The following is a 26,549-nucleotide window of genomic DNA, read 5'->3' as shown; positions in this document are numbered from 1 at the left end:
TTGGCAGAACTTCCTGTGCCTGGAGATGGTTCCTGTTGGAGTTTATGAAGTGCTGAAGTGTCCAGATCCTTTCTTAAATCATGTTGAGAGGGGACATCAGGCTCAGAGACTCTGAATCTTTTGGGATCTTACCCACTCATTCCCTGTGGGGGGTTTTGGGGACCTTCTGGGAATGCTCCTGGTTGTTTTTCCTCATCTTCCTTCCCTCTTTGACCTGGGCAGCAGCTTTGGTCCATGACAGCAGTCCATGGCCTTGTCCTTGGCTTTGTCCCTGCCCTGGTTCCCAGCTCAGCAGCCAGACAGAAGTGCCTATTCCCAGTGAACCCATGGGGTGACGGCAAGGCAGCTGAAACCGGGCTAAATTCCCTTCCAAGCCAACCATTCCAGGGTTCCATGGCCTGGATGGCTGTCCCAGGCCACGGTGGCCAGAGCTGGCCATGCCCAGCAGCTCCTCCTGTCCCTGTTTGCCCCTCTGGTCACACCCAGCCAGCCCAGCAGGGACTGCTCCAGGTGACCTCTGTCCCCACATGGTGCCACCACCCTTTCTTCACCTGGACCTGCAGCTGGAAAGAAGAAAAAGTGACATTCCCATGGGAATGCTGTCCTGCCCACCTCTGTCCCCACCACCCTTTCCTTCACCTGGACCTGCAGCTGGAAGGAAAATGTGACATTCCCATGGGAATGGTGCCCTGGTCACCTCTGTCCCCACATGGACACCCATTCCTTCACCTGGACCTGCAGCTGGAAAGAAAACCATGTGACATTTCCATGGGAATGGTGCCCTGGTCACCTCTGTCCCCACATGGACACCCATTCCTTCACCTGGACCTGCAGCTGGAAAGAAAATGTGACATTCCCACAGGAATGCTGCCCTGCTGTGCTGTCAGGAGGTGGCGAGGAGCTAAATGGCACCAGACAGCCGCTGATGGATGATGGCACCCAGAATTAACCAGAGGGATATTTATACTGTCCCTGGGCAGGCCTTGGAATGAGTCCCTGTGTGTTTGGCAGCTCCCCCAGAGCTGCTGAGGCTCAGGGAGGTGCCTGCAGGGAGGGAGAGCTGCCTTTGTTTGCCAGGGAGTTTCTCTCACAGGAGGAGCTCGGCCAGCTGATTTCATCCTGGAGGTGACACCATCATCCCTGTGCCTCCCAGAGTGGAGCTCAGCCTTGGCCCCTCCTGCCGTGGGACAGTTGCTGTGGTCTGAGTCGTGGGATCGTGGAGTCATGGAATTGTAGAATTACAGAATCATGGAATTGTGGAATCATGGAATTGTGGAAACATGGCATTGTAGAATTACAGAATCATGGAATTGTGGAGTCAAGGAATTGTAGAATTACAGACTCATGGAAATGTAGAATCATGGAATTGTGGAATCATGGAATTGAAGAATTACAGAATCATGGAATCATAGAGTCATAGAAACATGGAATTGTAGAATCATGGAAACGTGGAATCATGGAAATGTGGAATCATAGAAATGTGGAATCATAGAAACATGGAAACGTGGAATTGCAGAATCAGAGAATTACAGAATAGTGGAATCACAGAGTCGTAGGATCATGGAATTGTAGAATTACAGAATCATGGAATCCTGTAATCATGGAATTGTAGAATTACAGACTCATGGAACTGTAGAATCATGGAATTGTGGAATCATGGAATTGAAGAATTACAGAATCATGGCATCATAGAGTCATAGAAACATGGAATTGTAGAATCATGGAAACATGGAATCGTGGAAATGTGGAATCATAGAAACATGGAAACGTGGAATTGCAGAATCAGAGAATTACAGAATAGTGGAATCACAGAGTCATAGGATCATGGAATTGTAGAATCAGAGAATCATGGAATCATAAAGTCATAGAATCATGGAATTGTGGAATCATGGAATCATGGAATTGTAGAATTACAGAATCATGGAGTCATAGAAACACGGAATTGTAGAATCATAGAAACATGGAATCACAGATTTATGGAATGGTGGAATCGTAGAATTACAGAATCACGGAATCATGGAATTGTGGAATCATAGAAATGTGGAACTGTAGAATCGTAGAGTCATGGAATCAAAGGATCACAGAATCCCAGACCAAGCCTCGCTGGCCAGAGCTGTGTCCAGCTGCCCCCCAGACTGGTTTTCTCTGGCCAGAGCTGTGTCCAGCTGCCCCCCAGACTGGTTTTCTCTGGCCAGAGCTGTGTCCAGCTGCCCCCCAGACTGGTTTTCTCTGGCCAGAGCTGTGTCCAGCTGCCCTGCAGGGCTGGTTTTGCTCCCCTCCCTGAGAAGAGCCTCCAGGGCAGCCACCAGGCCACCTTGCTTTTTGGACTATTTTCTGTTTGGCTGGATTGCTAATGCCAGAGTAATTACTTAGGAAAATTCCTTAATCAAAATCACATTTGTGGAGGTAATGAGCAAATAGGTCAAGGAGAGCAAGGTGCCTTAGGAGCAGGAGCTGCTTCCCTGAGCAGCTGCAGAGCTGGTGGCCTGCAGGGCACAGGGGGCCTGTCCTGGGCAGGATTCACATCCCCCAGGGGCACACCTGGACTCTGTCCTGTGCCTCAGCATCCCTCGGGGAGCACCCACAGTGGTACCAAGGTGAAAGGAGCCACTCTGATCGCTGCTGCTGTCCCCAAAGCGGGTGCAGAGTCCCCAGGGTGTGAGCTTGGGGACAGCAGTGCCACATGCCCTGAGCCTGTCACACAGCAGGGAGGCACTGGGGACCCCAGGCCATGCTGGAAGGGTGGGATGGGGGCACTGGGGTCCCAGGGGTGCCCTCAGGAGCAGGGCAGAGGAGCTGTGGCTAATTGCAAGTGCCCCAGCAGAGCCCTGATGGGAGAGGGCAGTGCAATTAAAGCGCATCAACAATTCAGGAGCGTAAATCAGGAGCGGGCTGACAGCAGCCAGTGAAACATTAATGGCCTGACAGCTGCTGCAAGGTAAATATTTCATCAGCTCCACCAAGGATCACTGTGACAATTATGTTAGAGTGATGTTCACAGGTGTCACCTGCCACCGAGGCAGGGCTGGCAGCTGCCTGTGCCAGCAGAGCGGGTCCCCAGGGAGTGACCAGGGCTGGCAGCTCCTCGGGGGTCAGCCAGGCACTGCAGGAGTGGGAGAGCAGCAGCACAGCCCACGGGGGACAGCAGGAGCTCGAGGAGCAGGATTTGTGCTTGTGGGAAGAGCTCAGCGCTCCCCAAAGTGCCAGAGTGCAGCTGAGCACAGGGCAGCAAAGCAGCTCCTCAGGGGAGCGTGCCTTGGTGGCCTGGGAGGCCTTTGCCAGCTTTAGTGATGCCATGGCTCACACTGAGCTCAGGCCCAAGCAGGACAGCACCAAAGCTCTCCAGCTCTCTGGGTTCTCTGCAGAGAGAACCTCTGTCCTCCTGGCTGACCTGCACAGCTCGGAAGGAGGAGGGTCCCTGTGGGTTCTAACATGGTTCTAGCAGGTCCTGATGGTGTTTTCAGTTCTCACTCCCCCAGAACAGCACGCTGCTCACTGGCACTGCTGCCCACGCCCTGCCCAGCCAGGGGCACGCAGAGCTCCTCTGCCTCAGTGCCAGTCCAGATGCCGCAGCCTGGGAAGGGTCCAGCCCCAGCCCCTGGCAGCTCCCCCTCTGTGCCAGGCAGGAGGGCTGGGGCTGCTCCTCAGGGCTGCTGGCACTGTCCTGGGTCACCGACAGCCTCCTGGGGGACAGGGTGACCTCACAGATGGGGAGAGACAGAAACAGTGCCACACCATCACCCTGCTGCGTTCCAGAACATTCCACAGCAACTCGGCCTGTCCCACCCCCACTGGGTCCAGCTCAGGAGATTCTCAGGGTCCATGCATTCCTGCAGCTGGCACACACTGAAAGCCACGTTCTGGATATTCAATATTTGCCTCAGTGCTTTTGGGAGGGGCCTCTCTGAGCCCTGGGGCAGCGCCTGGGACTGGCAGGGGTGGAACATCTGTGGGGGGGTCTTTTAGAGAGCAGCTCTTATCCACAGAAGTGATTTACCTCCAGAGATAGAGGTGCTGGCACAGCTGACAAACCAGGGACAGATTTGGGAGAGAGCTGCAAAAGGCCAGACACATATTTTAGAGTTATTTTCCTGAGGAGGATTTGATGAGATGTGAACTTCATTATTTGCTAATGTTGCAGCACAGAGCCTTGTCCAAAGCCCAGGAGAGTCAGAAGGAATCTTTCCATTAACTTCACTGATTGTAAGTGAGATTGTGACAGATGTAGTCCCTTTCCCTTCCTCCTCAAATATTTTAAATCAAACAGCACGAGCTGCTGTGTCCTTTCCTGGAGGAGGGCATCCTTCCCTCTTAGGGCTGCTCCAATAAATAACCCTGGGGAGCCTTCCAGGTGCCCATAACAAGTCTGAGGGTATTAAAGCTTCAGGGAAGGGGAAGTGAGGCAAGAACCACTCAATTCCCAACAAGGCTGAAGGGCCAGGAGGAAACACAGTCTGCACTGTGGCCACTGCTCTGGTGGGGGCATGAATGGCATCTGACTCCATTGATCCAGAATACTGAACAATTGTTTTATTAAACTATTCTATTTATTAAATTATATTATATTGTATTATATGATACTATATTTCTATTGCTTTATTAAACCGTTATGTTTATTAAACTATATTATATAATACTATATTTATATTGCTTTATTAAACTATTCTATTTATTAAACTATGTTACATTACATTATACGATACTATATTAAGGAATACTCTACTATAACAGAAATATATATATATATATTCTGTACTAGAATATTCTATACTATTCCATACTAGAATACTATAAAGAAAAACCTGTGACTGTCTGAGACAGCCAGCACACAGCTTTTACCCACTGGCCAAGGAAACAAAACAATCCTCAGCAGAGTCCAATTAACCAAATAACTTCAGGTAAACAATCTCCCTAACACATTCCACATGTGCAAAAATAACAGCAACAGCAGCAAGTAGAGATAAGAATTGTTTTCTCTTCTTCTCCCTGTGCTTCTCCAGGTAAAAAACACCTGTGAGAGAGAATTATGTGTCTCTCTGTTCAGAAATGTGAACGCACTGTCACCCTCTGCAAGCTGAGCTGGTCCATGGCGCGGGTCCCTGAGAGCCCCAGAGCTGTGGCCACTGCTCTGCTGGGGCTGTGCCCACTGGGCCCCTCTGCACTTCACTGCTCCGGGTGGCAATGCCAAGGACAAAGCAGCCAGCCTTTGTTCCAGTACATTTCTGTGCAGTTTAAAGTGAAAATAACCCAGCTGGGAGCTAAAGGAAGCTGGTAGTGGTGGAGGCAGAGCACAGAGTGAGTTGCGGTATCTGGGCAGGGGTCCAGAGAGAGGGGAGGGGAGTTTACTGATTCTGGCACACTCTGATGGAGCTCTGCTTCCAGCTCCTCACCTCTGTTTACACTTGCATGGAGTGTGATAGGATCAGCAATCAGGAGCCAGGAGAGGCCCAACACACACAATGTGCTTATAAAGATTTCATTCTTCACTGTGTCAAAAAGCAACTTTCTGGAGGCCAATTTAATTGTTGTCAATACCAGTTGCAAATTGGCCTTAACATTTTAAATTGATGTTTTCTGTAAACTGCCCTGATTAATGGAAGAAAGAGATTGTGTTCCTGCCTTTCTCCTGAAGATCTAATGGAGGTAACAAACAATAATTGATCTGGCAGGACACGCAGAGGCAAACAGGGAGACTCAAACCTGCTACAGAAATGATTTTACCTGTCCACAGCCACAGAATGGCACAGCTGGTTAGACAGCCAGCTTGCTTGGCTTTGCTCCCTGAGGAAACTCAGCAGCTTTAACTAAAGTTCCTTAACTGCAGGAAGAACAGTTTGGCTGTGGGGGAAGGTATTGAGAGCCTGGAGGGAATCTGGAATTCCCTGGGCTTTGGGGGTAGGTATGGAGAACCTGGAATGAACCTGGATCCCCTGGGCTTTGGGGGAAGGCACTGATAAACCAGAGAGAATCTGGATTCCCTGGGCTTTGGGGGAAGACACTGATAAAGCAGAGGGAATCTGGAATTCCCTGGACTTTAGGAAAGGCATTGATAACCCAAAATGAACCTGGATCCCCTGGGCTTTGGGGAAAGGTTTTGATAACCTGGAATGAACCTGGATCCCCTGGGCTTTGGGGGAAGGTTTTGATAACCCAGAATGAACCTGGATCCCCTCGGCTTTAGGACAGGCATTGATTACCTGGAGGGAACCTGGATTCCCTGGCTTTAAAAAAAATAAAACAAAATAAAAATTGCCATCAATCTGTTGCCATAGCAACCCCCAGTTTCCAGCTCTCACCTGGCTAGTAAGCACCCTGCTGGCCTTGTGGCTCTGGGCCTGCTCTGGGCCCAAGGCAGGCTAAATCCCACCCAAACTCTTGGAGCAGGCCCCTGGTGTTTGTCCCGAGGCTCTGGAGCTGCTGCTGTGTGGCTCCTTCGGGTGTCATCTCCTCTCTGTGTGTGCACACTCCCACCCTCCACCTCCTCCTCTGTTTCCCCACAACAGCCAGACTTTCTGAGTTATTTCTTCAATCTTTTTTTCAGATTTGTCACTTGTTAGCTGCCTTAGCACGTAAGCCCCTGCCATCAGTCACGGGGGATATTTGGGCGTGAGACACCAGGAATTACTGAAATGTTGCTGCTTTCCAGCCCCCACCAAGTTCACTGGCAGATAAATCTGCTCTGGGGATGTTTTGTTGTCTCCTGTGCCTTGTTAGTGGGGCAGAGCTTTCCCAGAGGTTCTTTTACACAGATTACCCCAGAACTTCCCAGCTCAGTGAGAGGCTCAGGAGAGCAGAACAAACCAATACCCAGAGGCAGCAGCTGGGGGGCTGAGGGAAGGAGAAGCTCTGGGAGCCCAGGCTGTGCTCCTGGGCAGCCAAACCTCCCCCAGGTGAGCATCCCCCAGCCCTGGCAGCCCTGCAAGGGGCAGGGTGGGTGTCCAAAGCAGCAGGGCTAAGAAAAGATAAGCAAACAAATATTTGTAGTCAGACAGATCCATCTGGAGCCAGGGCAGCTGAGGTGTTTGCACTCCAGCTCCTCCTCCTGCCTTTCCAGTCCCCTCTCCTGAGTTCCTGGGGTCCAAAGCTGCTCGGGACAGCAGTCCCAGCTTCCCAGGAGCCTGGAGGCTCTGGCTGCCTGAGCACACAGGACTGGAGGAGCATCTCTGTGCAGCCATGGGGGAAGCGAGGGTCCTAAACCCCCCACCCCACAGAGGGGAGCAGCTGCTGTCCCAAGTGAGGGTCCTAAATCCCTCAGAGCAGAGCAGGGGTGCACTCTCAGCTCCCCCATCCTGCTCTCCCTGCCCTGCTGGGATCCTCCCTTGGCAGTGATATTTCAGCTGCCAGGACACTGAGTATCTCCCCCAGGAAATGTTCTGAGAAAGGAGCTCTGACATTTTGGGGTGGCTCAGAAGACACATCATTAACCCTTTGGGGATCTCCTGGGAAGGGAGGCCCTGGGCTCTCCATCCAGGGATGTGCTGGCAGGAACAGCAGATGGAGGGGCTCTGACTCCTCTCTGCTCCCAGAAATCCCCACGGTTCCAAAGCTGCTCCTGCTCCTGTGAAATCTGCATTTCTGTCAAATGTCAGGGAATGCCAGGAGGAGCACGGACACAGCAAAGTTCCTGGAACGCTCTGGGTGCTTTCCAGGCCCTTTCCCTGATTCCCCACCACCTGCACCTTGAGTGGTTCCTCACAGCAAAGTGCAGGGGCTGGGGAACGGCCGGGGATCCTTTTCCACCTGCTCTGTGCTCCCCTCAACAGCTGTAAATGACAGCACAACTGCGAGCAGCAGGGGCTGGGACGCCTTCCACACACAGCCCCGCGCTGATCCTCGGCAAATTAACTCCAGCACTTGCTGGGGATTCGGGGGAGAACTCGCTAATTCCGTGAAGGAGGAGAGGAAGAGGTTTGGAGCAGAGCCCAGCTGGTCTGGGGGAAGGGAGAGAGAGAGAAGGGGGATGGATGGATGGATGGATGGATGGATGATGGATGGATGGATGGATGGATGGATGGATGGATGGATGGATGGATGGATGGATGGATGAGGGGAAAGCACTGAGAACCTGGGGGGAATCTGGATCCCCTGGGCTTTGGGGGAAGGCATATGGATGGATGGATGGATGGATGGATGGATGGATGGATGGATGGATGGATGGATGGATGGATGGAGGGAAAGCACTGATAACCTGGAGGGAACCTGGATCACCTGGGCTTTAGGAAAGGCACTCATAACCTGGAAGGAAACAGGATCCCCTGGGCTTTGGAGGAAGGCATTGATAACCTGGAGGGAATTTGGACCTCCTGGGCTTTGGGGGAAGGCACTGATAAACCAGAGAAAACCTGGATCCCCTGGGCTTTAGGGGAAGGTTCTGATAACCTGGATCCCCTGGGCTTTAGGAAAGGCACTGATAACCCAGAATGAATCTGGATCCCTGGGCTTTAGGAAAGGGCAGAGCCCTGCTGAGCCCCTGGGAGCAGGGCCAGGGGCACAAAGCCCCTTCCTGATGTGCTGCTCAGGGTGGAAGTGCTCCCCACGGTGCTCTGGGCTTGCCTGGAGATGTTTGCCACAATTCCCATGAAGATGGAAGGCCTGCCCTGCATTTGTTCACATTCAGAAGGAGCTCAGAATGTGCCTCTGGGTGCGAGGCACTGCTGAAAGCAGCACTTTGAATGCATCCATCTCTGGAACATCCTGACTCAAACTGCTTATTAAAAGCCTTCCCCAGATAGATCAGGCTAATCAGAGCAGCAGCCTGTGCTGTTTGCTGCATTCCAAGTGGTGATCCTGGCCAGGAGCTCTAATCCACACCTGCAGGTCCCAGCACAGGTGAGGGGCAGATTTTAACCCTGGAAAAGTCTCGCTGTGCTCAGCCCTCCCCTGGCACCTCTGGAGCTGGGTGCAGAGCAGTGCATCCCCTTGGAGAGGCAATGGATATGCTGAGAATGAAGGGACAACAGAATATAAATCTAGGCCAGAGTGCTTCCTCTACAAACATATTTTGTCCTTGCTCTCCCAGCCTCCTGCTCCTGGAGCAGTCAGAGGTACCAGAGCTCCAGGCACAGCTCCATGCTGGGCTGGGGGACACCTGGGACCCTTCCCTGCTGACAGCATTTCACAGGGGTGACAGGAACAGCCCTGTCCTGAACAGATTTGCTTCCCACATCAGTCTGATGCTCCTGAATATCCCTTTTCTCCCAGGCTGGGACGAGCTACATGGAAAAGAGTCAGTGTGGGAGAGCCAGCAGGAGACTGGGGATAAGGCAGCACTGCAGACACGTGTGTGCTGGGGACAAGAGATTTGTACCAGCCGTGGGGCAGCATTTGAGTCCCCCTGAGCCATCAGGATTTAGTGAACCCAGCACTTTGACAGAGCAGTGATTCACATCAGCCAAATGTCTCAAAGCCTTCCGTGGGGTCACCTGTGGTTTGTCCTTGGCTTGGAGAAGAGCCATGAGATGACCCTGCATGTCTGCCACCCTCTGCTCCCAGGGCACCCAGGGAACTCCCGTGGGAGCAGCTCTGTGCACCTTTCACTGTGCCACACACAGCCCCCTCCCAGAGACCCCAAACTGTGCCACACACAGCCCCAGAGACCCCAAACTGTGCCACACACAGCCCCATCCCAGGGACCCCAAACTGTGCCACACACAGCCCCAGTGACCCCAAACTGTGCCACACACAGCCCCATCCCAGAGACCCCAAACTGTGCCACACACAGCCCATCCCAGAGACCCCAAACTGTGCCACACACAGCCCCACGCCAATCCCCACAAACTCTGTCCCTACAGGGTGCCCAGAGCAGCTGGGGCTGCCCCTGGATCCCTGGCAGTGCTAAGGCCAGGCTGGACACTGGGTTTGGAGCAGCTGGCACAGTGGGAGGTGTCCCTGCCACGGAGGGGTGGGACAGGAGGTTTGTAAGGTCCCTCCCAGCCCAAAGCAGTCTGGAATTCCTCTGGAGCAGCAGTGGGAGATGGAGTCCTCTCCCCTGCCCCCAGCAGGACCTGCCCAGGCTGCTCTGCAGCCTCAGGCACAGCCCAGCTCCATTTGTCACTGTCACCCACAATCGTCCTGCTCACTGACACCGAGCCAGCCTCGCGGAGAAATGAAGCCAAGGTTTATTTAGCAGGACTTAGGGGCACCCTTCCAATTATAAGTTTGGAAACAAAAGTTCCAAGTCAAACGAACACCAAACTCAATCAGCCCCTGTGCAACGAGGACAATCCTTTCTGGCTGCCTCACCTCTCCTGCTCTGGGCTCCTCAGTCCAGCCACAGCCACCAGACCTGCTGCTTTCCAAACCCTGCAGCTCTGGGCTCCTTGAGCCAATTTGCAGCCCCAGTGAGCAGTGCCTTGCCTGGATCCTGCTATTCTGTATTACTGACTCTTTTTCCTCCAGCTCTCCCTCTTTCCTGCTTTTTTTTTTTTAATTTTCTCTTTCATTTTCTTCCCCTTGTCCCCAAAAAACAAGCATTGCTGATTTTCTGCTCCACACCAGGGCTGACCAGCTTTATTCTGTTTAAGCTAGGACACATACTTCTTCCCAGCTGAAAGATTTTAGCATCCACTCGTGCAATTTCCTAATCCCAACAATAATCGGAAGTTTGGCTCACAACTGAGCACAGACACCACAGAGCATTGCCCTGCTCTGCCCATAAAACATTACAAGCAAACATTACCTGTAAAGCTGTTTTATGAGCTCGTGATCTCTGTGAGTGATCAGCTTTCTGTCTGCCCTGATCTACGAGCTGATGGTGGCCACGGCTGAGCCAGGAACAAGTTCTTTTGGGCAAGCTCTCCCTTCCCAGCCCTGGCAGGGGCTGCTGAGGGCTCAGTCCAGCTGGCTGCCCCGAGGGAGCAGAGCCAGTGCCAGGCAGGGAGGCTGTGCTGGGAGTGCTCTCCGGTGTGCCTTTGGGGACCTCTCCTTTGCCTGGGCTCCCCTGTGATGGCTTTTCCCCCTCACACAGCCTGGCAAACATCACCCAAGCAGGGGCTGGGTGCTGTTCACATCCTGCCTTTCCCTTCTTGATCTCCTGGCAGGACCAGCAGCTGCTGCCCGGCTGCTGTCACTCTGCACCGTCTCTAATTCCCATTTATTTGGCATTTTCCTGCTTGCTAATTAACTTTTTCTGTTAGTCCAACTGGATCCCAAGGTGTGACCTGCTCACAGCTCTGAGCTCTGGTCCCTGCATCCTCCCCTGCCTCACTTCTGCACCAGCAAGTCTCAAAAACCCCTGGGAACCCTCAGCTCCCCCCGGACAGCAGGCAGGGCTCCTGCAGCCAGCATCTCCCTCCAAACTTTGCCATTTATCCCCTCTCAGGTTTGCAGTGCCTGAGCTCAGCACCGAAGCCAGCCTGGCAGCAGCCAGCTGTGCCTCCAGCTGCCAGCCAGCAATTCCTTCTGCCCCTCCCTTCTGGATCTGTGTGCCCTGGTGAGCAGCAGGAGACACGGGGAAGGGACAGAGTCTCCAGAAGGTGTTGATGGCACAGAACCCCAGCATTGTTTGGGCTGCAAAAGGCAGCCAAGAGGATTGAGTCCACCCTGTGCCCCATCCCCAGCCCAGAGCACTGAGTGCCTACCACTGAGATTTATATTGTATTATATTGTATTATATTGTATTATATTGTATTATATTGTATTATATTATATTATATTATATTATATTATATTATATTATATTATATTATATTATATTATATTATATTATATTATATTATATTATATTATATTATATTATATTATATTATATTATATTATATTATATTATATTATATTAATTTATAGTATAGTATATTGTGTATTTATTATATTATATTTTATTATAGTATAGTATAGTATAGTATATATTAATTTCTATTGCTATATATTATATTAATTTATATTATATTATATTAATTTATTATATTATATGTATTATATTACATTATAATGCTATACTAAAACTACACTAAACTATAGCGAAAGGATACATCAGAAGCCTTAACCAGAATGAATAATAAAAACTCGTAACTCCTCAGAGCCTCCACACAGCTGGACCATGAGTGGTCATTAAATTAAAACAATTCACATGATTAATAAGCAATCTCCAAACCACATCCCAAAGCAGCAAAACAGGGAGAAGCTGAAGCTTCTCATCCTCCCAGGAGAAGAATCCTGGCGAGGGGGTTTTCAGAAGTCTCTGCTGGCTCCAGGGCTCACGGGGAGCAGCACTCACCTGGGTTGCTCTTGGAGGTGCGCACGGGGGTGTAGTGGTTCTTGGAAGAGCTCCTGACTGGGGTGTTTTCTTTGGGGGAGGTATCTATGGCCGAGATTGTCTCTCTTTCACAGTGTCCGATTGGGATTGGTCCCTGCTGCCTTAGGATGTCGGCCAGAGCCCTGGGGAGACAGGAAAAAAAGGGGGGAAATGTATTTTAACACAGCTAGAATTCAATATTTCAGAATAGAATTGAACAGAATTCAGTACTTGTACTTGTGAATCCAAAGCAGCTGGGTTCATACCATAAACAGAGAAAAAAGCAACATTAGCAGTAATAATAAAATTTAAAAATATGGCTTAAAAGCTCTGTTTCTTTCTGTGCATCTGCTGCAAGTATTTCCAGGCTTGCCTGGCTATTGTTTGGTGTCTCATCTGCTGTCTCTAATTCACTGCAGCCCTGGGTTGTGGTTCCTCTCCATCACCTCCCAGAGCACACAAACTGCCCCTGGCACACTGAGCTCTGCCTCCACCAGGAGCCACTGCTGGCCCCAGCCTGGCACCTCCCAAAAGTGCCACCAAAACCGCCCTGCCCGAGCCAAACTCCCTTAAAACTGCCTCAGATCAGGATCCCCATGTCCTGAAATCCCTGCTCAAACACAGCTCAAACCCCAGCAGTGCTGGGAGTGGCTTTTAAGGGACAACCACGAGCCAGAAAAATGGATTAACCAACTTGCAGGGCTCGGTGTCAGCACAGCTCTGAGCCTGCCTTGAGCCCTGTGCTCAGCAGGGATTGCTTTAAAGGCTGAGTTCTCCCTGCCATTCCCAGGAAAAGCAGTGCCACCCAGTCCAGCTGCAGCCAATGCTTTCCCCTTGGATGCTCCAAGATCTTTTTGCCCCCTCTGTGAGCATCATGGACACATGAAGTGCAGTGCCCTGATTTTCCTTCTCTGCTGGGCTTTAGGAAAAGCAGGAAAGGGGTGGCTTGTGTGGGCTGTAAGGGACACAAGCCATTTCAGTGACACTTAAAAGCTGATGAAGATGGAAAATCTATTTTCTCCTGGCAAGGGGAACATGTCTGGAGTCACCTGGGGTCCCAGGGAAGGTGTCAGGAGGAGACATCCCCTCACTGCACATTAACGAGAGGGATGCTGGCATTGCTCACAACCACTGGCATCCCATAAATGCCACATTTCTGGGCTTTCATATGAGAAATAGTTTGGGCCCTGGGTCCGTTCCATTTTCCAAATCATTTCCTCTCCAGACTCCTGTCCCTGTGCATAATGGATTGCAATACTAATGTGCTCCACAGAAGGAACTCTTGGAGGATCTCAGAGGCTCCTGAGCAGGATCACATTAGTTCAGCACCAGCCTGTACAGAATAAGGATATTTTTACCCTTTTTTTGATTATTTCTTGGCTGTACAAAAAGCAGATCTGAGGGCTGTAACCAACCAGGGGATATCTGTGTGTGCAGATTTTTCAACCCCACACCTTGCATTAGCTCTGTTATTTACTGGCCCACAGTGGCCCGGGCTCGTTTGGAACACTCGTCCAAGACTCTGCGAGTGCAATCACTCAGGGAGCAGGGAAAACACCAAAGCAGGCTGGAGAACTCCAGAACACCTCATTCCAGCTGTCCCAAGGGAGAGGGCAGGGTGGGCTGGGCACAGGGGGAGCTGCAGGGGCTGTGGAAATGGGACAGAGCAAAGCAGCAAGCCAGCTTGGATGGAGCTGGTTCGTTCTGAGCCAATTCAGTCACGGTGCTGTGTGGCATCCAGAGAGTTTCCATAAAGCCCTGAGGGCTGGGAGGTCAGTCCCACTTAAAAGAGGCAGATTTGTTGGTGACAGTCCCCTGGGTCCAGCTGGCTCACGGCCCCAGGAGAACAGGCTCCCTGGAATATCTGGGCGCTGTGTGTGCAGCCATCTGGGTACAATTAGTGCCACTGATGTCACCAGCCCCCTAATCACCTGCACAAGGATGTGAGACACTCCAGGAGCCTTCCTGTGACGACAAGTCTGTTATCTGAGGAGCACAAGCCTCGCTGCTGGAGCGTGGCACTGATAAGGATTTGTGACACCTTTCCCTCACGTCACTGCCAGGCTGAGTCTCTGTGCCACCCGCACCCAGAGCAGCCCCAGGGCCAGCTGGGACACTGCTCCAGGGGGCTGCACGGGCCTGGGGGAGGGAAACCCACGAGGCTGGGCAGCCCAGGCCAGGTCCTGCTCCCTGGGATGGCTCTCCTGGCACTCAGGACAAATTTGAACACCAGGGTTCATCAATTTTCAGAAGGAAAAATCAAAAGGATTTGGTGTAAATCCAAAGGAATCAAGGGGGTGGATGGAAGCAGTGGGGCAGCAAGGCTGGGCATCAGCTGGAGCCTGGTGCTGGAAATGACAGACTTTGATCCCAAAATGTCTCTGTGTAGTCAGGGAGAAGGTGAAGCTGCAGGGCTGGGAGGGAGCAGCTCATTGCAGCTCACCCTGCCCCTGTAACCCAGCCCAGAACCTGGATCTGCTCCCTGGATTGCCCACGAGGACTGCTGTCCTCCCCACAGCCTTTTTGGGAAAGCATTGTCCACTTTCCCCATGCCCACAGATTCCCAACACCAGCTAACAGTGTGAGTGTGGGCACGGGTGTCCCTGCTGCTGGAGGCCAGGGGAGCTCTGGTGACAGCTCCAGCAGGCTGGCAGCAAAATGAGACTGGGCTGGGTGGGAATGCACAGGGAGGAGCTGCCTGTTCCCAGCAGTGCACCCCAAAACTGATTCACCTGCTGAAAATCCCCTCTCGTGCAGACCTCAACAGCAGTGCTAGAAAACAGAACTGCCTGCTCCAAGTCCCTGAGAATTCGGGGAGGAATGGAAGGAGAATGACCCAGTGGGGCTGGCAGAGCACAGTGAGCAGAGCAGTGCCTGGCTGAGCTGCAGCTGCTAAAAGCAGAGCGGGGATGGAGCTGGTGGCAGCACTCCAATGGCTTCAGCACAGCCAGGATTCCACTACAAAAACAGCCAGGTTAAAGACTCCCCTATGCTCTGTAACTAACTGGGGAAGAAAGAGGCAGTTATTCCAGGAGATGGATTTGTCCAGCCTGGAGCCAGCTCACCTGGAAGGGACAGCTCCCTCTGAGGGACAGCACTTGGGTCACAGCCACGGCCACAGAGAGCAGCCATGCATTATTCATGGCCTGCCTGCTGTCCCCACACCTGCTCTGCCCTGGGAAGCTGCAGGCTGACCACACCTGGGGCTGGCCACTCCTGGGGCATCCCCACACTCCGGGGAGTTTCACACCAAATCCTCTGCTCTGAGCACACCTAAGGGGCTTTGAACTCTGGAAAAAGCTGAGCTTCCTCTGAAGAGCCCTCACAACAAAGGAGGTGGTGGTGAGAGCACAGCCCAGCATTTATTGTGAAGAATTGTGTGTTTATCCACTGGGGAAGGAGATATCTGAGCCCTCCAAGCAGTGCAGAGCACACAGATCTGAGCCAGCCCGTGTGAGGGGGGGAAAGGCAAGCAGCACATGCCCTGGCCTCATCTTCCCCAGAAAGTTCAGATCTTATGTGAAACAGAAATTTTAAAAGGCATCTGATCTCCAAAGGCACAGAGATCAACTGCTACTTAAGGATATCAGAGATTACAAAACCAAAAGGAAGAGAAGTTCAGAGCTGCGCTGGATTCCCTCGACACCTCGTGATGGAGCTGGACTAACAGAAAAAGTTAATTAGCAAGCAGGAAAATGCCAAATAAATGGGAATTAGAGACACTGAGATGATTTGGTGGAGGCAGCATGGTTTCTGAGTCTGGCCTCTCTTGTAATGGGAGAAGTTCAAAAGGAAAGGAGAAGCCCAGAAGCATCCAGAGAAAGTCAGGCCAGGCAGCCTCTGCTCCCACAGAGTCAATCTCTTCATAAAATAGACTCAGAGAGGAAAACACAGCAACAAAAACAATTATCAATCTGCAAACCACAATCAGAGCTCAGACTGGAGCTTTCCCATGGAAGTGAAACAAAAGGAGAAATGTTTTGTACAGGTACAGGCACACAGAGACACACCTGGCCTGGATCTGGGTCTGCATCTGGACAACTGCCTGCAAAAGGACAAGATCCAGGTGCTCTCCCTGCTGAGGAGTTACCCCAAACCCAGGCAGGTGCAGGGTTGGTTTGAAACAGAACTAATCCCGAAGAACTCCTCTGAGGTCACAAGTGAAGGTGTCCCTGCCCATGGCAGGGGGTGGAATGAGATGATCTTTAAGGTTCCTTCCAACCCCATCCATTCTGTGATTTTATGGCTGCACTTTTTTTGTTTTTTCTTCCTTCAGTCTGACCTGTACTCTGTGCCTGTGAGAGGGACAGGGCACTTCAGAGGAGAGACTCAGAAACCACCAGGATTAAACAACTCAAAGCAGGGCAAAGAGCAGCTGAAAGGCACCCGAGTGAGTCCGAGCAGAGTGAAAAAAGACAGAGCATAAAAACACATCAGTGGAAAGAGACTGAAAGCAGGAACAGCATCCAAGAAAGAAAACCTCCTGCAGAGTCCCTGTGGCCAGGAGTGTTCACAGCACTCCCTGCCTGCCCTGGGGACCAGGGGTTTGATCCTTTGGCTCCAGCAGCACAGAGCAGAGCTGAAGGAGCTGCCTGTGATCCCCGCCTCAAACACCAGGGCTGCAGAGAGGCACTGCTCATAACCTTCACACCTGAAAGCAGCTCCCTCCAGCAACCCCTCAGCAAGCACAGGGCCCCGAGCAGGGGGGATGCAGCCTGCAGGAGCACAAACCCTGCTGCATTTCACACAGCCCAGCAGCTCCTTGGATCTGCGAGCAGACAGATCCATTGCCTCCGGTTCCTGCTGGAATTCAGAGCCACGGAGCAGAAACAAGGAGTGGATCAATTAAACTCTGGTCTCTACACAGGCAAAGGATGTTGGTTTACAAAAGCTGGCAGTGATCACGCACAGAGCAGGAGAGGCAGAGGCTGGAGAGAAGAGCAGCACAGATATCTTCCCTCTTTGCAGCAGCACAGATGCTGTGGGAGGAGGGTGAAGCGAAGCACAGCTCAGAGCCTGTTTCCCTTCTCCCTCTCCCACCCCTCAGCCACGCTCCATGCCAGGCCAGATAAGGCCTTTTAGCAGCACACAGAGCTGGTTTGCTGGGAAAAAAATCCCTGTGCTGCTTCCCAGGAGAGCAGCTGGGCTCCCACCAGTGCCCCAGGGCCAGCTCTGCCCCTGTGTCCCTCTGCCTTCAGCTGACCAGTGGGATGCACTCGGGATATTTCAGTCCAGGTCCCAATCTGTGCATTCCCAGCTCGGCAGAGTGCAGCGGCTGCTGCTGAGGCTAAGCAGGGGTCGTGGAGCAGTGCTACGTCTGTGAATTATTTGTGTTCTGTAGCATGGGGATGCGGGGTCACGGCCACGGAATGAGAACGTTCTGTGTCACCCTTTCTTGCTGCAGAAAATCTCACCCAGGTTTGGAAAGAACCAGCTGATATTCCCTGCTCAGAGATTCCTTAACTCATCCCCAGACTGGAAGTAAAGCAAATACTTCTTAAATTTCACTTAAGAAATGCTCGTGAGAAGAAAACAGCACTGGCAATGAGACAAAACCAAACCATCCTCACCAATGCATGAGAGAGCATCAGCACACACAGCACTGCTGGGTGAAATTCTCAGAAACCAGCCCCAGCTTCTACCTGGAGCCCAGCAAAGTTCTGGCTGTGCAGCCCCCAAAGCAAGAGGCAGCTCTATACAGCCAGGCTCAAAGATCCTATAATTGCCAAAAAAGAAAAAAAATCATTTCCTTTGAAAGCACTACAAGCGTTTCTGTACAATAGGAATATTTCAGCTCCTGGTTTTCAAAGCACTTCCACTTAACTGCTGTTAGAAACGCCTGTCTCAGTGATTGTGAGCCCAGAATCTCAGCAGTGCCTTGCTTTAAAGGGACGTGGCAGTGCCTGGAAACTGGAGCTGATTCCAGCTCGGAGCTGCACATGCACAGCCAGCCCTTCCTTCCACCGACAGCTCTCAGGGAATTTGTAAACCCTCCTTCCACCAAAAGACATCGTAGGAGCCCTGCCTCCCTCAAAATGTTCTCTCTAAGCGAGTTCACGAGGATTTGCTGTAAAAGCTGGACGAGGAATGGGCAGAGGGATAACATCCACCCACGGCACTGCTCGGCGAGCATTTACGAGGAGGTAAAATTTACAGTGTGAAGCTGCTGGTGGGGAGGTGCAGGGAACTTCTGATTGATCTTCCCTGCCGTGGGATACGAGCCCAAGAGGCTTCCTCCAGCCCCCTGTAGCAAGTTGTGCTCATGCTGCTCTCTCCCCCTCCCAGAGGATGCACACTGAGGTTTAAAGCACTCGCCATCACTACAGAATTATTCTGGATGTCACACTTCACTCCAGCTGACACGACCTCAAACAGACAGAAATACCTGACCCCAGCCTGCTTTCCTCCTTCCCTGTTCCTCCCCAGCAGCTGTCAGAGACAAAGGCAAACCATTCCTCTCCTCGAATTTACATTCTGCTTAGAGCACCCAGAGCATTCAGCCCAATGCAGGAGATGCACTTCAAAATATTTAAACCCTCGTGCGATGTTGATCAAGTTCAGGTAACACAGCTCTGAAAGGTATAATCTTTTACCAGCTACCATATTATAGAAGTCAATCAACTCCTTAAAATGCTCTGGAAGTCAAGCTTCCCGAGCACTCAATCTGCCATTCATACTTCTACACCCAGGTGAATCATTTCACCAGAACTTATCTAAATAAAGCAAAGCAAGCATCAAAGAAATGAAAACATCAGGAAGAATCCAGACAAGTCTGGCAACACTGGCTCTGATTTCCAAGGGTGAAGGATCCAACCCTGCAGCAGGCTGGAGCTGGAGCAGAAGTAACATATGGACATCCAACCCAGATTTCCAAATTTAGTGTGAAGATAAGGCCCAGGCAAAGTTGCCTTGAAGCCAGAAGAGCTGGGCAGCTGGGGAACCATCCCTTCAATTAACAAAAGACTTAAAAGAGATTATTTTCTGGCTAAGCCACTTGCAGGACCCTTGCCTCTACACAGTTGTGTGTAATTTCTAACACTGTGGAGTTACATTCTTGCAGGGACCAGGGGCAGGTGGGACTTGGAATGGAATATGTGGGCCAGACCCTCAGCAAATGTAAACCAGCCTCACTGTTTGTCCTCACTTCAGGGAGGAGTCTAAATAAAAAACATCTTCCCAAATAAATAAAAACTGCGTCATTCATTTCTTTTTCTTTGTAAAAAACTAATATTTATCTCCCCATCTCTGCTGATTGCAGCTCAAGTTAAGCCTTAAAAACATGGTCAATGATTTCAAGAGTTCTGATTAAAAATCTTCATTAAAATAATTTCAGGAGGCATTATCTGCTAGAGTTAAGGTCTTTCCCCCTGGTGCTCACCACTGCCCTTCTAAAGAAGCCTCTCACCAATTTTTGTGTTCAGACACGGGGAGCTCTCGCATTCACGGCACGCAAGCAGCACTCATCATTTGGAGGGACTTTTTCATCATAAAATAAATATGAACCGGGAGAGAACACGCATTTGTCCAGAAGGAGGACTGCTACAGAGCCCGAGCTTTTGCTGTGAAGCAGGATTTTGTGTGCCACGCCGAGCGCTGCCGTCCTCGCAGCACCGCCGCTGCCGGGGGAACAGCGAGCCCGCAGGGACGGGCACGGGCTGCTGCCACCGGAGAGGCACCGCACGAAGAGGGGAAAGACAGAGCTCTGCCACCAGCAGCGCGTCCCCGCACAGCCCGGCCGCCCCCGGGGGAGGAACCGCCCCGCGGGTCCCCATCCATCCCTCCGCACTTCCCAGGCTTCCCCTGGCAGGACAGGACAGGACAGGGCAGGGACAGGGACAGGACAGGGACAGGGACAGGGACAGGGACAGGGACAGGGACAGGGACAGGGACAGGGACAGGGACAGGGACAGGGACGGGGACAGAGACAGGGACAGGGACAGGGCAGGGACAGGGACAGGGCAGGGACAGGGAGAGGGACAGGGAGAGGGACAGGGACAGGAGAGGACAGGGCAGGGACAGGGCAGGACCCGCGGGGTCCGAGCGGCTATGATGCCCCTGGAGGGTGCAGGGGGAGCTCTGGGGAGGCTTGGAGGGGAGATGGGGGGCCTGGGGGCTGCTGAGGATCCCGGGTGCAGGGAGGGAATGCCAGGGGCAGGAGGGGCATGCTTGGGGGCAGGAGGGATGTGGGGGGGTCCCGGGGAAAGGAGGAGGGGTGCGGGGTGCAGGGAAGCCAAGCTGGGATGCTGGGGGACACTCCGAGGGACAGGAGGGGGCTGTCGGGGTGCCGCAGAACAGGAGGGGCTCCGAGGGGTGAAAGGGGGTGCCGGGGTGCAGAGGGAGGCTCTGGGGGGTAAGAAGGGGTGCCGGGATGCCGAGAGGAAAGGGCGACGTTCTCTGATGTAGAGGAGGATGCCGGGGGACAGGAGGGGAATGCCGGAGGCAGGAGGGGGTGCCGGGGTGCCGGGGGAGGATACGCGTGGAGCTCCGGGACGGACTCTGGGCAGAGCGGGGCAGCGCGGAGCTGTCCGGGAACAGCCCGGGAATTATCCGGGAGCTGTCCGGGAATAGCCCGGGAGCTGTCCGGGAACAGCCCGGGAATTATCCGGGAGCTGTCCGGGAATAGCCCGGGAACAGCCCGGGAGCTGTCCGGGAGCAGCCCGGGAGCAGCCCGGGAGCTGTCCGGGAATCACCGGGAATTATCCCGCAGCTGTCCCGGAGCTGTCCGCGGAGCCGGTGCTGAAGGCGCGGGGAGCAGAGCACAAGCGCGGCCGCGGGAGAAGAGCACGGGGCAGCCGGACAGGCCCCGGGGAGGGCAGTGGGATGGACAGAGGGTCCGGGTGGCCCTGGTGGGACCGTGGGAAGGAGGAACACCTAGGCAGAGGATGGAAAGGGAAAATTCTTTGGTGGACGGTGCAAAGAGGGAAGCCTTGGACAGCTCTCGCAAAAGGGGAAACCCTCGGATAAATCACTCAAGGGGAGACCCCTCGAAGCGGCAGCACAATGGGAAATCGTTTGGAAAGGTGGCACAGCCGTCGGAGAGCCGTGGCACTGGGGAAGGAAAGCCTTGGAAGGGTTGGCAGGGGAAACTCATGGAGAGCCAGAGCAAAGCATAGAGACCCGAGTGGGTGCTTCACAGGGAGACTCCTTGGGCACAGAGTGCAGCAGGAGAACCCCTGGACAGCGGTGTAAAAACTGAGCCCTTGGACAGCAAATCCACAGGGAGAATCCCTGGAGGAGCCATACAACGGGAAACTCTCGGACAGGCTGCACAGCTGGGAACTGGTTGGGCACTCAGCAGGAGGACCCTTGGTTGGACACTCAAAAGGAGAAACCTTGGCTGGGTACTCAAAAGGAACACCCTTGGTTGGACACTCCAAAGGAACACCCTTGGCTGGACACTCAAAAGGAGGACCCTGGGTTGGACACTCAGAAGAACCCTTGGCTGGGCAGCGCACTGAGAATCCCTGAGCACACTCTGCCAAGGGGGAGCTCACTGAGGGCGAGCAGGGGAAGCAGCTCACCTGTGAATGTTCATCTCCCGGGGCGGGCGCCGCGCCTTGTCGTAGGCCACCTTGGCAAAGACGCCGGCGATGAGCACGAAGGCGATGGCCCCGCACGAGATGTAGACGGTGGCGTTGGTGCTGTCCTTGTCCGGGTCGTACTTGTTGGCGTCCCCGTCGCCTCCGTCGCCGCCGTCGGCGGGCAGGGCGCCGCTGGCCGTGGTGGGGTGGGCCCACTCGGGGCTCTTGTAGTTGCGGCACAGGCTCTGGTTGAGCTTCTCGGCGCGCTTGTTGCAGCAGAAGCGGTAGAAGCAGGTGCCGCAGCAGTAGCGGAAGCCCGTCAGGCTGTTGTTGCACTCGAACTCCTTGTCCCACTGCCCGCTCACGTCGTAGTACCCCCAGCACGTTTCGTGCGCCGGGGCCGAGCCCCCGCCGCCGCCCCCGCCTCCGGGGGCTGCCTTGCCGCCCCCCGCGCCCTTGCCGCGCCCGGGCAGCGCCGTGGGGGCGGCGGCCCCCGGGCCCGCCAGCGTCTGGTTCAGGAGCTCCTTGCCCGGCTTGGGGGTCCGCCGCGGCGCCGCCGCCCCCTGGGTCCGGTTGCCCTTGGCGCGGGGGGGCCCGGCCGCCTGCGCGGGCAGCAGCAGCAGCAGGGCCAGGAGCTGCAGGGACAGCAGGAGCAGCGGCAGCAGCAGGTGCCGCGGCCCCATGGCGAGGCGCTCCGCCGGCAGCCCGGCACCGCCGCCCGCACCGCCCGGGGCAGCGCCGGGGACCGGGGGGCTCCGGAGGGGCGCGGGGCGGGGGGTACGCGGAGGTGTGTGCGCGGTGCGGAGCCTGTGCGTGCCCCCCGGGGTGTGCGGGTCCTGGCAGGGATGCGGTCCCGAAAGGTGTGGGGGGTGAGGACCCCCTACCTGTCCCCCGGGATGTGGTCCTGGCAGGGGTGTGGTGAATGCCACTGTATCTCTGCCCCGGGGATGTGATCCTGGCAGGGATGTGGTGAATGCCACTGTAGCTGTGCCCCGGGATGTGATCCTGGCAGGGATGTGGTGAGCGGCCACTGGACCTGTCCCTGGTGATCTGAGGTGGTCCTGGCAGGGATGTGGTGAATGCCATCGTAGCTGTGCCCCGGGGATGTGATCCTGGCAGGCATGGGCAGGAATGCGGTCCCTAAAGGTGTGTGTGGGGTGAGCACCCTGTGCCTGTCCCCGGGGGTGTGGTCCTGGCAGGGTTATGGTCCCTAAAGGTGTGTGTGGGCTGTAGATCCTCTACCTGTCCCCGGGGTGTGGTCCCCGTGGGGCTCGGCAGGAATGCAGCCCCTTCAGGTGTATGTGACCCTGTCCCTGTCGCAGGGCAGTGCCTGGGCACAGCCACCACAGGTTGTGTGAGCAAAGATCCCTTCAGGCACAGCAGCTTTCACTGCTGTGAGCCACAGCCACCAAGGCAGAATGGTGTCCCACTGCAAACCCGACTAAAGCCTCTAAGGGCATTTCCTGAAGAAGCCAAGGTGCTGCCAGCTGAAAGGACACACAGAGGACAGCGAGGAACCCCAGCAAGGAGGTGGGAACTGAGGGGAGCCCTGCAGCTGCAGACAGTGTTCAGGAGAGCAGTGCAGGAGGAAGGGAGCAATGGAAAGGGAGAAGCACCCCTAAAAATCCCATCTTGCACCCTGTGGGAATCATTTCCTCAAGCTACCAAGGTGTGAGTGCCCACAGCTCATTTGATAACTCCCTTAGGAGAGCCCACAGACTGTGAGGCTGGCAAAGAAAGCTTCAGCTCTGCCTTCCAAAGCTGCTCTGGTGCTGGGGAGCACCTGGGGAAATGGAAAACCACTTCATTGCTCACAGAAGGGAGGGATGTTACCCTTCCATGGCTGCTGAGAGCTGCAGCTGAGGGAGGTGCCCAGGTGAATGCACACCACGGGCAGTGCCCAAGCCTGAGGCACAGGGAGGCAGCCTGAGGCCAGCGTGGGCCAGCCTGAGCTGCCTTAGTGCAGGCACCCCTCTGAACCCCAGCACCCTGAGCCCAGCCCCTCCTGGGGATGATTCCCCTGCCAAACCCTGACACCAAAGGCTGCAAAGCACATTTCACTGCTGTTGTCAGGAGGCCATCTCCAAACGCTGTGGGCCTTCCACGTGTCCCCAACAAATTCACCACAGAAAGCATCCTCAGCCCTGGGCTGCCTTGAGGCTCTGACCCTGCTTCTGCAAGGCTTTGCAGAGTGTGGGGGCACCCAGAGGGAACAATCCAGGTCCTTCCCTCACCTGGCTGATCCCTGCACAGGGACTGGGGTCTCTGCAGGGCTCTGCTCAGGGGAGAGGAGCTGCCACTGGAAAACCCAGCGTCCTCTCCCAGCTGGGCAAGGCTTCCTGCTGCAGGCAGTCCTTGGGGAAAAGATCCAGTGGTTTTGAGACAGAAACAAGACAGACCTCTGTCCTTACACCAAACAAGGGCACAGAGAGTGCCTGGTGAAGCGCTGAGGGTCAGGTTTTCTGCCCTGCAGGGTATTTGGGGGCTGAGATTGTCTCTTCCTCCGTGCCTGCCCAGCCTCCTGAGCCGGCTGGGCTTGGACTCCCCGTGCTCCTGTGGGGCCAGCACAGCTTTATCGCACCGAGGGGACCACGAAACCCCACCCAGATGCCTCTGCCGCCTGCTGCTCAATTTATCAACGCCAGAGCAAGCTAAAGAAGGACAGATCTTCCCTGGATGCCCGGTATAATCCCATTGCCTTGCCTGGGGCCAAAATACGGGAGAGAAGAAGCTGAAGCAAATGTGAAAAGAAGGGAAGGGTCCCTAAGGAGCAGCGCTGGATTTCTGGGACTTTGCTGGGATTTGGAGCCGCGCTGCTGGCTGTGGAGGGAAGGCCAGAGGCTGAGATGCTCGTGGGGGAAAATGCCTGAGCTGCACTGCCCCCGTGCCCGCCGAGCTGTGTGACAGGGACTCTGTGACAGCCCCATCCCCACCTGCAAGTCACTCCAAAACCTCCAGCACTTTCTCTTTCATCTCCCGTCCCATCCTCCCCGGGTTGTTTTTTGGCAGCGTGACTGTTCCAGAGCTGTTTTCTTGTTTATCTTCTTCGCCGGGTGCTTTCATCTCCGTGCCGGAGCTGCCGCGGCTGCAGGCGGGGAAGGGAAGTGCAGGTTCACCAAGTCCCGAAATCCAGTTCCTCCCCAGCATCCCTCCCTCACCCCTCATCGGCCTCTGATGACTTTGAGAGGAGTTTCTGAAGACTCTGATGTGCTCAAAAGCTGATTCCTCCTCGTCAGGGGATTCAGTTGTGACCGTGAATCTTCATTAAAATGAGCCCAGCACTTCGGACCTAATTTTCCTTCTAAAATTAATGTAGCTACAAAAAGCTCCTAAGAGGAGTTTGGGGGGTTATTTCCTTGGAGCTGGATTCCTCCTTGCCTGAAGAGGGATGGGTGGATCCCGGCTCTGTCCCAGGCAGGAGCTGCTTGTTCCAGGTACAAAAGAGGCTGAGCAGCAAGCAGGGCAATGCCAGGGGAGCAAGTGGGCACAGGGGTGGCAGGGCCTCACACAGGCAGGGCCAGATGTGCTCAGCTTCTCCTGCAGCTTCTGAGCAGCTGTCCCAAAGGACAGGACAAGAAACCGGAGTGAAACAGGGACATTTCACCAGCTTTTCATGGTTGGTTTGCTCCCTGCTGCCTGAGAGGGCTCTGTGGTTTGTATGGTTTTGTACAATTTGAGGAGCTGGGATTCTCCTTCCCCATGGGAACCTCTCGTTTCTTTCTCCCTGTTCCCATTGCTCAGCCGGGTGCAGTTGTCCCTGCCCTGCCGCTCTCACCTGTCCCTGCCCTGCAGTTTCACCTGTCCCTGGCTCCCGTTGTGTCTCACTCAGGGGCAGGAGGCTGCCAGGCCAGGCTGTGATCTGCCCAGCTGGGCAGATAAAGTGCCTACCTGTGCAGGAAAGGTGCCACCAGCACTCCTGGGAGAGGTGCAGGGACTTCCCTGAGCTGTCCCCAGCGTTGGCCAGGCACAGCAGCAGTGCACTCCCTTCAAATGGAGCCATCTGAAGCAGAAGACAGAGAAATTTCTACAGCAAATGAGAAATTCCTCGTTATTTATCCAGCTCTGCTCACAGAGAAACCTTTAGAAAGTGCTTTTACCACTGCAATTCTGCAAAACCCCAAATTTTCCTAATACCCAACCTAAATTTCCCCTTTTTTGGTTTGAAGTTGTTCCCCCTTGTCCTGTCAGTCCAGCCTTATAAATCACCTCTCCATTTTTCTTGCAGGATCTTTCTTGATATCAACAGAAAATCCAGCACAAAGGAAACCCTCCAAACATTCTCTGCAAACTGTGGCAGCCCTGGGGATGCAGGGAGAAGGAGGGGATTGGAGAGACCTCAGTGTGGGTTTCTCTTCTCTTTCTCTCCAGGTCTCCAGTCTGGGGAAGATCATTAGATCTGCTTTGCCCCCCTGCCTTTGCCACTGCAGTTTTGGGGCTCCCCCAGGGCTGCTCAGCCCGGGAGGGCAGCGCACACCTGGGGGCACAGCTGGCTGTGCAGGGCCCTGGGCTGTCAGGGGTTAATTTCCTTGATCTGGCCGCATGTGCACAGAAGGGAGAGCAGTGGGAGCTGTTCTTTTCCGTGTCATTAGAGTCCCTGTTGTCACTTCCATCAGCAGCATGGCACAGCCTGTCCCTGCCACCAGGGCAGCTCCTGTCCCAGCTCCCAGCCGGGCGCTGCTCCATCAGTGTCCCACAGAGCTGCTTTTCCTGGGATCTGGCACACCCAGCAGCTTCTGCTCCGTCCGGATCGCCCTGCAGCTCCAGCCTGAGCCGGGAGGAGCCAGCAGAGGAGCAGA

The 26,549-nt window shown here is 54.1% G+C and overlaps 1 protein-coding gene across 2 annotated transcripts in view; it reads right to left on the bottom strand.

Moving 5' to 3' along the window:
• Window positions 1–22,436, bottom strand: part of SHISA6 (shisa family member 6) — a 131,274-nt gene extending 108,838 nt beyond the window's left edge. For both annotated transcript variants that reach the window (XM_039700798.1, XM_039700799.1), the window contains exons 1-2: window positions 21,754–22,436; window positions 12,215–12,375 (exon numbers count right to left, since the gene is read on the bottom strand). In XM_039700798.1, the coding sequence (XP_039556732.1) occupies window positions 12,215–12,375; window positions 21,754–22,436 (844 nt within the window). The remainder of the gene's footprint in view (window positions 1–12,214; window positions 12,376–21,753) is intronic.
• Between the last annotated feature and the right edge of the window lie 4,113 nt (window positions 22,437–26,549).

The sequence above is a fragment of the Passer montanus genome, unplaced genomic scaffold, assembly GCF_014805655.1.
Source record: "Passer montanus isolate IOZ18808 unplaced genomic scaffold, ASM1480565v1 scaffold144, whole genome shotgun sequence".
In the NCBI taxonomy this organism is placed as follows: domain Eukaryota; kingdom Metazoa; phylum Chordata; class Aves; order Passeriformes; family Passeridae; genus Passer; species Passer montanus.
This window is presented reverse-complemented; position numbering and strand designations above follow the sequence as displayed.